General features: G+C 44.6%; 1 protein-coding gene across 1 annotated transcript in view; it reads left to right on the plus strand.

The window, feature by feature from the left end:
- LOC126194010 (uncharacterized) overlaps positions 1–14498 on the plus strand; it is a 595904-nt gene that overhangs the window by 72822 nt on the left and 508584 nt on the right. The window contains exon 2 of the mRNA XM_049932733.1: positions 11594–11985. Within this exon, the coding sequence (XP_049788690.1) occupies positions 11594–11985 (392 nt within the window). The remainder of the gene's footprint in view (positions 1–11593; positions 11986–14498) is intronic.

The following is a 14498-nucleotide window of genomic DNA, read 5'->3' on the forward strand; positions in this document are numbered from 1 at the left end:
GTATGAGAAAATAAAAGTTTTGGGAATCGAGCGACAAAGATTGGATTAACATTTTAGTGCATTCCAGGTCCATAGGATGGATTATCTTCATCCTCTGCAAACTCCTCCTCCAGCTTCCTCTTGTTCCTCCTCCTGTTTACTCTTGCTTGTATTTCTAGACTCTTTACAGCCCTGTCTGCAGCCCGAAGGCGTTCCTTGTCTAAAGCAAACATCGCTCGTTGTTGTGTTCGTAGATTTTGCTACCATTTTCTTCAGTTGCAGTTACTGCAACACTGTTCCAAAAGGTGGTCATGTATGAACACTTATCACATTTCAGTTGTATTTCACTAGCAAGTCCTACGTGCTTTATTATGGAGAGTTCCAGACCAACTTCACTACAATGAATACATCTTACACAGTTTGAAAAAATTCCTTTGAGAACCGACATATCAAATATTTCATTCACATCCGATTCGCCCATAAAACATTCATAGTTTTCACTCATTGAACCAAGCTTCTTCTGTGAAGTATTTTCTTTCCCACTTTGACTGCTATGGGCAGGTGTACTTGAGAGGTTAGGTTCACTCACTTGGTTATCGTCTTTATTGTTTACAGTAATAACACATACCTTTGGCTTTCCAACATTTCTCCGTTTCTTAAAAGCCTTCAGAGGATTTCTAATAACTTTACTTTTACTCATTATTATACTTCAACAAAACAGAGACTCAAGAAACAGAATTAATTACGAATATTTTCGAGATAACGACAGAGTAAATAAACATGAAACAATCGACAATCACACCAGCGATATATATTCAACCATCGCAGGTTAGCCACAACACATACTTTATCTCACATCACTAAAATGTACCTGATGAACACGGACGTTAATAATAACACCATTTGTCAGCAGTTTAGCAGCGCCACAGTGGGTCACGCCCATGTAGAACACATCTCAAAAAAAATTTAAAAATAGTTGTAGTCTTCGGAATTGAATAAATTATATATCTATTAAAAAGTAATAGTCTGCAGATTCAGAAAACGCAAAAAAGTAAAAATTGAACTTTTCATGATTTTGAGCCTTTCCGGAGCCCTTTAAGGAATACGAGGGGTTGTTCCGTAAAAAGTAACAAGACATATATTCAGCCAGAAATATTTATAATCTAAAAATGTGTCAGAATCTGTAAACGAAACGGCAAACTCAAAGCCGTCAGACATTAGAATACTCAGTCGCATTAGGAAACGCTTCTTTTACACGAATTCTGTGTTATAAGTCTTGCAAATGATGTCTTCAGGCGGACTTCCATTCGCTTTGATACAGACTACGGCCCTGCTTAAACAGCGAACGTTGCCAGGTTCTCCTCGACCCCACTTTAGGCAATGTGTTGTTTTATTTATTGAAGTATGTCACTGCTTTGTTGTTGGAAAACTCAATAAAGTTCGTAAAACTGTCTAAAGTCAGTGAACATACGTAGAGAAACGGAGCTCAACATTTTGTAATGATGTATGACAAAATTTCGAAGCACAACGTAACCACAAAAGTCGCGCTTCCATGAGGCATTCCGCAAGAATAGCTACGGCCAATCCTGCTATGTAACGGAACAGGACAAGTAGGTTGATAGATGCAAAATTCATGAAAAACTTGTGTCTAGCTTTTACCATATTCATGGTAGGTTGCGCAACCATACAGCCACAGGATGGATTGACGTCCGTTACCACACAGTGAATGGGTAGCATTGTACCTGCACGTTTATTTCCTCCATTCTTTAAAAATATTTATCCACATAGCACAATGCAATTGTGTTATTTATTTCGTGTGCCATTAAAAAATGTGACAAAAAGAATGTAGCACGTGAGAATATTAGCTACCGGTACCGCATTATTTTTTTTTTTACAACAAACACACACAGGAGAGAGAGAGAGAATATTCGGTGACTATTAAACAATGAAGAGATAGCTGTTTCGTAGCCCACAATCACGACAAAGGCTGGTTCTGTTGATTAGTCGCAGTGGAAATAAATTTTATCTCACTGAAACACCTCACACGTCGGGATCAATGCAAGTAGAGTGAAAGAGACTACTACACTAAAACAACAATTCACGATTTCCTCGAAGTTTCCAGGCAATCTCCCGTTAATATTAGTTTTATACAATCCAACGACATAGAGGATTTCTGTAGCGCGGCTACGTTTAGCAAGAAAGCAATTCGAATTCTGATGGAAGAAGAAATTTTAGTAGCCAGTTCCTGATTACCATATTTTGTTATGAGTTAAATTCTAAGTCTCTCTGAAATGTCAACTGGAATTCGAGTGCATATATCACTACTGTAGATGAAGACGATAATAATAATAATAATACCAGTTGAAACTTCCTGGCAGATTAAAACAGTGTGCCCGACCGAGACTCGAACTCGGGACCTTTGCCTTTCGCGGGCAAGTGCTCTACCATCTGAGCTACCGAAGCACGACTCACGCCCGGTCCTCACAGCTTTACTTCTGCCAGTATCTCGTCTCCTACCTTCCAAACTTTACAGAAGCTCTTCTGCGAAAGGCAAAGGTCCCGAGTTCGAGTCTCGGTCGGGCACAAAGTTTTAATCTGCCAGGAAGTTTCATATCAGCGCACACTCCGCTGCAGAGTGAAAATCTCATTCTGGAATAATACCAGTTGTTTACGGACGTTAAATATTGCTCTCTCACTGGTATTATCCAAGTTGAATAGTCTGTATGCGGATTACGAGTTTCATCTCTCCCTACTCTAATGTCCACCAATTACACATCGTAATTATTAACATCTGGACTCCTCCTCACCAGCAGCGGGGCTAAAATCGTGATTTACATATCCTGTTATTCTTCAACAATTCAGTGATATATAATTTCTCCTGTCTTTGACACTAATACGACCTAATATCCCGTTTCGAATCATCTAGACGTTAACAGTACGTTAAATTCAAATCTATGTCCTGTTTTTCATACACAGTGAAGTGGCGCAGTGTTGAGGATACTAAGCACGAATTAAGCAGCAACACTCACTCAAGTTACCTCCCATTAGGAACGTGGGTGCACTTAATGACAAAGCTAACAGCTATTTGTATTGTATTGGTTGGTTCAAATGGCTCTGACAAGGGAACCTCCCCATCGCACCCCCCTCAGATTTAGTTATAAGCTGGCACAGTGGATAGGCTTTGAAATACTGAACACAGATCAAGCGAGAAAACAGGAAGAAGTTGTATGGAACTATGAAAAAATAAACAAAATATACAAACTGAGTAGTCCATGTGCAAGATAGGCAACATCAAGGATGATGTGAGTTCAGGAGCGCAGTGGTCCCGTGGTTAGCGTGAGCAGCTGTTGAACGAGAGGTCCTTGGTTCAAGTCTTCCCTCGAGTGGAAAGTTTAATTTTTTATTTTCAGTTTATGTGACAAGCTCTTATGTTTTCATCACTGTTTTGGGAGTGATTATCACATCCACAAGAAAACCTAAATCGGGCAAGGTAGAAGAATCTTTTTACCCATTCGCCAAGTGTACAAGTTAGGTGGGTCGACAACATATTCCTGTCATGTGACGCGCATGCCATCACCAGTGTCGTATAGAATATATCAGACGTGTTTTCCTGTGGAGGAATCGGTTGAACTATGACCTTGCGATCAAATGTTTTCGGTTCCCATTGGAGAGGCACGTCCTTTCGTCTACTAATCGCACGGTTTTGCGGTGCGGTCGCAAAACACAGCCACTAAACTCATTACAGTGAACACACGTCAGTGAACGAACGGACAGATCATAACTTTGCGAAAATAAAGAAGGTAAATTTTTCACTTGAGGGAAGACTTGAACCACGGACCTCTCGTTCCGCAGCTGCTCACGCTAACCACGGGACCACTGCCCTCCTGAGTTCACATTCTCCTTGATGCCTATCTTGCACATGGACTACTCAGTTTGTATATTTTGCTTATTTTTTTTTCATAGTCCCACACAACTTCTTCCTGTTTTCTCGATTGATCTGTGTTCAGTTTTTCAAGGCCTATCCACTGTGCGAACTTATAACTAAATCTGAGGGGGGTGCGATGGGAAGGTTCCCTTGTGAGCACTATGGGACTTAACATCGGAGGTCATCAGTCCCCTAGAACTTAGAACTACTTAAACCTAACTAACTTAAGGACATCACACAAATCCTAGCCCGAGGCAGGATTCGAACCTGCGACCGTAGCGGTCGCGCGGTTCCAGACTGAAGCGCCTAGAACCGCTCGGCCACATCGGCCGGCTCAACGTCTGTGATAGGACTTTCAAATGACAGAGCACAGCAATCAGTCGTCCTTTTCTCACAGGTTTTATTCGGCAAATCTAGATTTCGGCTAGTGCTCAGCCGTTATCAGTGCACCATTTTACAGTCTCAATGCATGTTCTACTATGTCAGTCCTCTGTTTTTCGGGCTTCTGCCACATTTCATGGTGCTTCGGAGAAACATCATCCACACATTTCCGAAGATTGCGTGTGCCGACAAGTGCGATAATTATCACAGAATCAGATTAAGAGCACATGCATCCATGTTGCTGACGAGAATAATATACAGAAGAATGGAAAATAAAATTCAGGATCTGTTAGATGACGATCAGTTTGGCTTGAGGAAAGGTAAAGGCACCAGAGAGACAATTTTAACATTGCGCTTAATAATGGAAGCAAGATTACAGGAAGATCAAGACACATTCGTAGGATCTATCGACCTGGAAAGAGCGTTCACAGTGTGAAATAGTACAAGATGTTCAAAATTTTGAGAAAAGAGGGGGTAAGCTGTGGGGAAAGACGGGTATTACAGAATGTGTACAAGAGCCAAGAGGGAACAATAAAGGTGGAAGACCAAGAACGAAGTGTTCGTATTAAAAAGGGTGTAAGACAGGGATGCAGACTTCCGTCCCTACTGTTCGATCTATGTATCGAAGAAGGAATGACGAAAAAAAAAAAAAAAGAAATGTTCAAGAGTGAGTGGAATTAAAATTCAAGGTGAAAGGATATCAGTGACAAGATTCGCTGTTGACATAGCTTGCCTCAGTGAAAGAGAAGAAGAATTGCAGGTTCTGCTGAATGGAATGAACAGTCTAATGAGCACAGAATATGGATTGATAGTAAAACGAAAGATGACGAAAATAATGAGTAGCAGCAGAAATGAGTACCATGAGAAACTTAACGTCAGGGTGGATGATCACGAAGTAGATGTAGTTAAGGAATTCTGGTATCCAGGCATCAAAATAATCCATGACGGACGGAGCCAGAAAGATAGAAAAAGCAGACTAGCCGTGGCCAAAAGGGAATTCCTGGCCAAGAGAAGTCTGCTAGTATCAAACATAGGCCTTAATCTGAGGGAGAAATTACTGAGAATGTATGTTTGGAGCACAGCATTGTACGGTAGTAAAATATGGATGGATTGTGGGAAAACCGGAACAGAAGACAATGTGTGCTACAGAAGAATGTCAAAATTAGGTGGACTTGCAAGGTAAGGAGCGAGGAGGTTTTTCTCAGAATCAGCAAGGAATGGAATATGTGGAAATGTACCATATGGTGGTGAATTGTTGCCATACTCTTCTACCAACTCGGCATTTATCGTTGCAGTTTTGTTCCCCTTCCAGTGCAGAAAACAAAATACCGCTCGATAATCCACTTTATTAATGAGCTGTGGCGTTCTGTATTAGCTCCTGTAGCACCCAGCTACAGTACTGTCGGGTGGGGATTTCATTTTGTCCCAAGAGCTGCACACATTTACTTGAAAACAAGTAAAATTTTTTTTCGACATTATCATTAAAACTTTATGACTACGGCTCGTACGTACGCGTTCCATCGGGCACAAAATTATGCTTCCCCTCTACCAATCGAACGAATCCCCGTCCGCTCAAAGTAGCTGTAATTCACCGTCGCAATACACATCTGTTCCGATGTCGTATGAGCTCTCTCTTTCTGTATGCAATTCTGCTTTACGCACATTCATTTTTAAGATTCTACAGTTGTGTATTGGAAGTATGTGCGGCAGAATGGGTCCTCGTTGTGTCCGCAGGGATCGCACTCTGTAGGAGAGGAACAGAAGATTGTGGAAGGCGCCTGCAGAGAGAGACAACAGCTGGTAGCGGAGTGTGTTCGTATCTCGTTAGCGATCATTTGCAGCAGTGGGGGCCCCGCTCGCTCCCAAATGGGGCAAGACGAAAGATGTGGCTCTGCTAACTGCGCTCGTGTCTGCATACTGCTTCAAATAATTTGCAGCGTCTGCTCGCACTTTCGAATACTTTCTGAAGCTAACAATACATAGTTCTAATCCGCACTGAACGAATGGCTTGCCTGACCGCCACACGAAAACACTGAGTTCGATCCGAAATACCGATGAGGAGGAATTTCTCCTTGGTTTTGGGGGATGGCAGTGGAGTCTACTCAGCTTCGCGGTGATTTTGGATTATCTGAAGCAGATAGCATGGCCCTATAGTAACGCCAGAGAGAAAGCGATATGCTGACCAAATGCCCCTGCCATACTGTGGTAACATGACGACTTGATACAGCAATTGGACGGTGAGCCAAAGATATTCCGTAATGGAATTCGGTGTTGGCTAAAACCTTCAACTTGTTACTCTGGTTTCTCTGCACCAGACTAAAATGGAGCAGTGTTTCAAGCCAAAGCTTTTTCATTTCTAGTTTCCGTGTCATTGGAAAGAAGGAGCGTCTTCGGTTTAAAGTGGAACCAAATTCCTAAGCATTTTTCGATCATTTCACAGGTGGTGAACTGACATTCATTGAAAAATGGCAGGCAGATTTTATTTCACGCACACAAGAAACGGAAGAGGTTTGAATGGTGGGTACCTTTGAATCATCGTTAATCGTCTCAGGTAGTTGGACCGTACATATACGTGCTCCAGAAATCAAATTACGAAAGGTTCAGACGCAGACGAATGCTCGCCTCTTCATCTATGGACAAAAGTTTTAGAACCGACTTTCTTCTCAAGTTAAGCTGCTGAATAACAGTTTCGAAATGCCAGGTGAATCCTATTAAACGTATGTTAATCCAATCCCCAACGATGAACCGTTTTTCCCCTCGTTTGGCGTGTTATTATCTACTGAGAAACTCTTCTGGCTGGAAATAACGCGTGTAAGCGTATCTCCCCTAACACATACACTACCTTGTTCCATGGCAGGGATAAGTCGCTATAGTATCGGACAGTGCGTTGTTTCGGACAAGAGCTGTTTCTAAACTCTAGCTCTAGCGAAGCATATTTAGCGCCACCGATAAATGATTTGACGAAGATGGCCACTCACACGATTCTGTGAGAAAACAACTGTGCCTTTCAGAGTGGCAACAAATCTTCTGTTTCTAGTTAGTTGTTTGGTACGCGAACTTAGTTCTGAGGTATTGTGTTGTCTTTATAAGTATAAGCTATATAATGAAACTGCCATAATAATCTTGAATGGTCGTATAGTGTACAGGTTAAAATATATTTTTGGTAAGCTGAAGGTTGAGAGTCAGAATCCTTTCAGTTTCTTTATAATATTTATTTTTAAATCTTTGTCGAAATGACTTTGATCGTTATTTTTATTCATTTAATTGGCCTAAATGTAATTTCTTATGTCCAAGCCTTTGCCGAGTCATTGTAATAACCATACTAACTTAATTTGCTCTCGTTTTTTCTACATATCACTCTTTTTCTCATTTGGTACATTACCCCATGTTGTTTTTTAATATTTCTCTGCGTTAACATCGATACAATTTCTTCTGTTTTACCATTCGATGTTTTCGTCTATGTTATTGTATTCTTTGTTTCTGTTCCTCATTTTGCTTGAATTTAGTTTTGTTTATTATCCATTCTTTCGCTTAAATCTTCATCTGCAGTATTGCAACAATAATTTACATGTTAAATATTTGTATGACGGTTACCATCCAAAAGTTCTCTGTTTTTGCTTCTCACTTTTCTCCGTTTTCGGTGCTCATTTGTCAGTTTTCGCTTCTTAGTTCCCGTTTCTGTTCGTCTCTTCTTGAATCGATTTCTTCATTTGTTAAACGAATTTAAATGTTGACTTGAAATGTGTATTAAAACATACAACATATTTGCAACATCACATACAGAGAGTAATGAAATAAATGTTCCATTAACTTTAAAAATGACTGTGAAACTGCAAGTGGATAAAATATTTGGCAAATAAATTGTGATGAAAATAATTAAGTTGTTTGAGTACTAATGTTGTGGAAAACGGCATCATTCTTTGTGGGACCCCACTCCGCCACCAAAAGTAAGGTAAAAAGCAGCCGGGAAACGTCACGGCGCTGGGCTGGTGTATGGCAGGCATCGAAAGCCGCCCCTCCCGCAGGCGTCTGTAGTGTCGGGGGAGCGACAGCGACTCATTTAGTGGAGGCCGTGGTTGTAGTCCTGCCTGAGAGTGAATTTTAATGTTTCATATTGCTGGCACTTCCTTTGTATAAGTCGGAATGATTGTATCAACCGTCAGATTTCTAGCACATGTAGTGTTTGTAAGTGAAAACTATTTCTAACAGAAATAACGCGGAACAAGTGTTACGTAATTTTGCAATAATGAGCAGATTATAATTACTCTATGGGAGTATGTTACTGACAATCTTTGTAAGGCACGGAACAGTTTTAGCCAGACTGAATACCCTCTGAACGAAAGCAGTATAAGATAGTCCTCGAGCACTTGTTTAGGATGAGAGGCGAGGGTGGCAGTCTGAGAAGTCTGATATTTGTCAAAAACATATTGGTGTGAAATCCACAGTTTTTGGAAGAAGGGGAGGGTGGACTGGTAAAATACCTGATTTGCAAGTTTAGTCGATTATAAGAACAAAACATTCTGAAAAAAATTAAAAACGAGTAGAATTCCTTAGAATATTCTGTAGAGGGTGATCAGCACTATCTGAAAAGGTTGTAAGGGTGTTGCAGGGTATATTGTGCTGAGGAATAATTGCAAAGAAAAAATCCGACTCTTTGCTCAGATTCCGAGTTAATTAACGTTGAAGTTAGCTAATCAGGCCTTTGCGCGAGGTAAGTCAAGCTGCCCACCGGAGGCGGTGTTGTCAAACCTGTTCTTTTTTTCGTTTCCTAAAGCCGAACAAGAGAGTGCTTTACAAAAATTGGACATGGGATGGTAGTAAAGATCGAAGCCGAGCAGTCTCGTTCGCTGTCATCTACGCTGTGATAACAACTGGCACTAATCGTATCTGGCGGCCCACTAGAATTTGCTCGCGAAACGACCTGATGCTAATTAACTCGGAAACGGCGCAACATGTCGAATTTTTCGTGAACAATTATTTCTCCACACAACCTGCCCTGCAACACCCTTACAAGCTTTTCAGACTATCTCTGGCCACGCTGTTCAAGGAACTGAAATGGGAAAGATTTTTAACTCCATTATCTTCTGGTGCACTTCACAATATTAATGGTGAAATTGTAGTGGAAGCGCATCACTTTGAACACTAAATAAGCGCCCCCAGGAATTTGCATATCTCTATTATATGTGGGCACAAGTGAGAAAGTGTTTTACTTTAAAAAACTGTTTTTTTGTATCTCGAGAACAGGGTCCTCGATTCCTTGAAGTGCTCGTTTCTGCCCAAATGGTGGAAGGTTAATTTTTGACAAGGTGTGTCAGTGTTACTTGCAGGCGCGTTACAGGAAATGCTAGAGTGCATATGAAAATTAGTATATGGGCATAGTACATTGAAGCACCAAAGAAACTGGTATAGGCATGCGTATTCAAATAAAGAGATTCGTAGACATGCAGAATACCGCGCTGCGGTCGGCAACGCCTATATCAGACAAGCGTCTGGCCCAGTTGTTGGATCGGTTGTGTATTGTGTATTAAACCAGGGACCCAGAAACGACGTAGAGGCTTCGTCCCATCGTAGCCCTCAGTGGTTCACAACCCCACAACGGGCCACAGCAGTCCGCCCACCACACCGCTGACCGGTCCCCAGTGGAACCCCCCCCCCCCCCCCCCCCACGCGTACGTCGAGACAGTGTTTGCGCAGCAATCGCCGACATACTATAACTGAGGCGGAATCAGGGGAACCAGCCCGCATTCGCCGAGGTAGGTGGTTGGATCGGTAACTGCTGCTGCAATGGCAGGTTATCAAGATTTAAGTGAGTTTGAACGTGGTGTTACAGTCGGCGCACGAGAGATGGAACACAGCATCTCCGAGATAGCAATGAAGTGGGGATTTTCCCGTACGACCATTTCGCGAGTGTGCCGTGAATATCAGGAATCCGGTAAAATATCAAATCTCCGACATCGCTGCGGCCGGAAAAAGATCCTGCAAGAACGGTACCAACGACGACTGAAGATAATCGTTCAACATGACAGAAGTGCAACCCTTCGGCAGATTGCTGCAGTTTTTGATGCTGCTCCATCAACAAGTGTCAGCTTACGAACCATTCAACGTTGCGTTTTTCGTTGCGACGGAATCTTCTCACGAAATTCCATTCACCAAATTTCTCCTCCGAATGCGAAAATATTTTGTTGACACCGACTTATATAGGGAGGAACGATCACTACGATAAAATAAGGGAAATCAGAGCTCGTACGGGAAGATATAGGTGTTCATTCTTTCCGCGCGCCATATGAGATTGGAATAACAGAGAATTGTGAAGGTGGCTCAATGAACCCTCTGCCAGGCACTTAAATGTGATTTGCAGAGTATCCATGTAGATGTCGAAGAAACGTCATCGACATCGGCTATCGGAGGCGATGGCCCACTCGTACATCTTTGGTGACTGCACGACACAAAGCTTTACGCCTCGCCTGAGCTCGTCAGCACCGACGTCGAACTGTTGATGACTGGAAACATGTTGCCTGGTAGGACGAGTCTCGTTTCAAATTCTATCTAGCAGATGGACCTGTACGGGTATGAATTCGTGGACCCTACTTGTCAGAGGAGACTGCTCAAGCTGGTGGAGTGGAGGCTCTGTAATGGTATGGGGCGTGTGCAGCTGAAGTGATATGGCACCCCTGATACGTCTAGATTTGACTCCGACTCCGACACGTACGTAAGCATCCTGTTTGATCACCTGCATCCACTCATGTCCATTGTGCATTCCGACGGAGTTGGGCCATTCCAGCAGGACAATGCGACATCCCATACGTCCAGACTGCTACAGAGGGTCTCCGGGAATACAAATTTAGACATTTTCGCTGACCGTCAAACACCCCAGACATGAACATTATTGAGCAAATCTGGGATGCCTTGTAATGTGCTCTTCAGAAGAGAGCTCCTCCCCCCGTATTCTTACGAATTTATGGACAGCCCTGCAGGATTCATGGTGTAAATTCCCTCTAGCACTATTGCAGACATTAACAGAGTCCACGGCATGTCGTGTTGTGGCATTCCTGCATCCTCGCGGGGGCCCTACACGATATTAGGCAGGAGTACCAGTTTCTTTGGCTCTTCAATGTAATATAGAGATGTCTCTTTAACGCCTCACATCTGATACTACCCAACGTTCTTCTATGCCTTTCACGAATGTGTAATGGGTGACAGTTGGTTCTCCCTTGTGTTGCCCTTCCTCGCCAAATTTATGTGCTTAGGAAAATTGTCCATCCGGTGTCGCAGCTGTCCCCGTATAACTGGTCTTTATGCCGGTTGCAGGTGATGCAGCACATCGGCACTAGGTTGGTGGCGCTGATGCACGAGGTGTCCGGCGGTGAGGGCGTGGCTACGTCGAGCCCGAAGCCACGGCTGCACCACCACGGGCACCACCACGGCCACCACCACCACCATCACCACCACCACCATCACCACCGGCGGCTACAGCAGAAGCCGTCGAGCGCGTCGACGACGACGGAGGAAGAGGAGGAGGACAGCAGCCACACGGACACGGAGCAGGGCGTGTCCGCGCCGCTGCTGCAGCTGCCGCGCTCCAAGTCGCACGACCTGCTGCTCGAGCAGCAGCAGCACGAGGCGCGCCTGCGCTCCGCCAGCAGCGGCGGCCACGTGTCCGACGTCGAGCGCAGCGAACACTCCGACTACGAGCGCTTCAGGTACGTCTCCGCTCCCGTCTCGGCTTACTAGCTGCAGGCAACAGCAACCGCAGTCGCTTCCGTATCCATCACGATGGCGCTTCATATAGTCACTTTGTGCCACATGTCACTGTCAGATTAAAACTTCTCTCAGTCCGCCAAGCATCAAAAATGTTCAAATGTGTGTGAAATCTTATGGGACTTGACTGCTAAGGTCATCATTCCCTAAGCTTACACACTACTTAACCTAAATTATCCTAAGGACAAACACACACTCCCATGCCCAAGGGAGGACTCGAACCTCCGCCGGGAGCAGCCGCACAGTCCATGACTGCAGCGCCTTAGACCGCTCGCGCCAAGCATCGTAGCTTCCGGTAGCTGATTGGATACTTTGTTTATTACTCTCTTACTCACCGTCGATGACTTTATCGTGTATGTTACGACCCAACACTGGCCTCCAATGAACCACCAGCGCACTAGCTACAAGTCCTCTTTCTATAAATACTCATTCTCATAAATTAAGGATAATGCTAATACATGGTGAAACAACGCTCTGGTGGGCGGTTTGCGGGTTTAAATCACCTCGGGGTATGACCACGCGGTGCATTTCACCTGCGGTCGTCGCACGGTGGCGCTGGCAGCAGTCCACATACGCAGAGGTGTGTTGGTGCTTGTCAGAGCACGGTGCAGTGAGTAAGTGTGCAGAGTTTTTCAGATGTGCTAGAGGTGACTGTGTGTTGAAAATGGCTCAAAGAGCACATATTGATGACGTTATGAGGCGTAGAATACTAGGGCGACTGGAGGCTGGTCAAACACAGCAGGTCGTAGCGCGGGCCCTCCGTATGCCACAAAGTGTGATCTCAAGATTCTGGCCATTCCAGCAGAGAGGAAACGTGTCCAGGCGCTACAGTACGGGACATCCACAGTGTACAACACCACAAGAAGACCGATATCTCACCATCAGTGCCCGCAGACGGCAACGGAGTGCTGCAGGTAGCCTTGATCGGGACTTTACCGCAGCCACTGGAACAGTTGTCTCCAGACACACAGTCTACAGATGACTGAACAGACATGATTTATTTGCCCGGAGATCTGCAAGGTGCATTCCACTGACTCCTGGTGATAAGAGAGCCCGTAAAGCCTGGCATCAAGAACACAGTAATGGTCATTGGAAAAGTGGTTCAAATGGCTCTGAGCACTATGGGACTCAACTGCTGTGGTCATTAGTCCCCTAGAACTTAGAACTAGTTAAACCTAACTAACCTAAGGACATCACAAACATCCATGCTCGAGGCAGGATTCGAACCTGCGACCGTAGCGGTCTCGCGGTTCCAGGCTGCAGCGCCTTTAACCGCACGGCCACTTCGGCCGGCGGAAAAGTGGTCCCAGGTTATGTTCACGGACGAGTCCGGGTATAGTCTGAACAGTGATTCTCGCCAGGTTTTCATCTGGCGTGAACCAGGAACCAGATACCAACCTATTAATGTCCTTGAAAGGGACCTGTATGGAGGTCGTGGTTTGATGGTATGGGATGGGACTACTATCATTGGTGCACGTACACCCCTGCATGTCTTTGACAGAGGAACTGTAACACGTCAGGTGTATCGGGACGTCATTTTGCACCAGTATGTCCGCCTTTTCAGGGTTGCAGTGGGTCCCATTTTCCTCCTGATGGAAGATAACGCACGGCCCCACCGACCTGCCATCGTGGAGGATTACCGTGAAACAGAAGATATCAGGCGAATGGAGTGGCCTGCCTGTTCTCCAGACCTAAACCCCATTGAGCACGTCTGGGATGCCCTCGTTCGACGTATCGCTGCACGTCTTCAAACCCCTACGACACTTCAGGAGCTCCGACAGGCACTGGTGCAAGAATGCGAGGCTATACCCCAGCAGCTACTCGACCACCTGGTCCAGAGTGTGCCAACCCGTTGTGCGGCCTGTGTACTTGTGCATGGTGATCATATCCCATACTGATGTCGGGGTTCATGTGCAGGAAACAGTGGCGTTTTGTAGCGCATGTGTTTCGGGACGGTTTTCTCAACTTCTCATCAATACCGTGGACTTACAAATTTGTGTCGTGCGTGTTCCCTATGTGCCTATGCTATTAGCGTCATTTTTGCGTAGTGTCCCATTGTGTGGCATCACAGTCTGCAATTATCCTTAATTTGTGAGCAAGAGTGTAATATGGACAAGGGAACGACTGGTAAATCTCCTCCCCTCCCGATATCTTATCCTTTTCCCAATCACCTCCCTTCCCTTCCCTTCCCTTTCCGATCTGGGAATGGATCTAAAGGGTTGAGTACGCGAAAAATGAAGAGAGCGGAAGCTGCAGTGACGGACTGTGTCTGCTGGATTCTGTGAAGACACAGCAGCGTAGAGTTCGCCTTATAAGGGAAAGTCCCCATCGTGCTACCCTCAGATTTGGTGGTGAAATGGCCTAGTTGTACGCGGACCTCCCACTCTGTCTTCCAACACAGTGACCATACAACTACGACTCCATGGTACTTGCAATTTGCTCGATGTTATATCTT

Source organism: Schistocerca nitens, chromosome 1, assembly GCF_023898315.1.
Source record: "Schistocerca nitens isolate TAMUIC-IGC-003100 chromosome 1, iqSchNite1.1, whole genome shotgun sequence".
In the NCBI taxonomy this organism is placed as follows: domain Eukaryota; kingdom Metazoa; phylum Arthropoda; class Insecta; order Orthoptera; family Acrididae; genus Schistocerca; species Schistocerca nitens.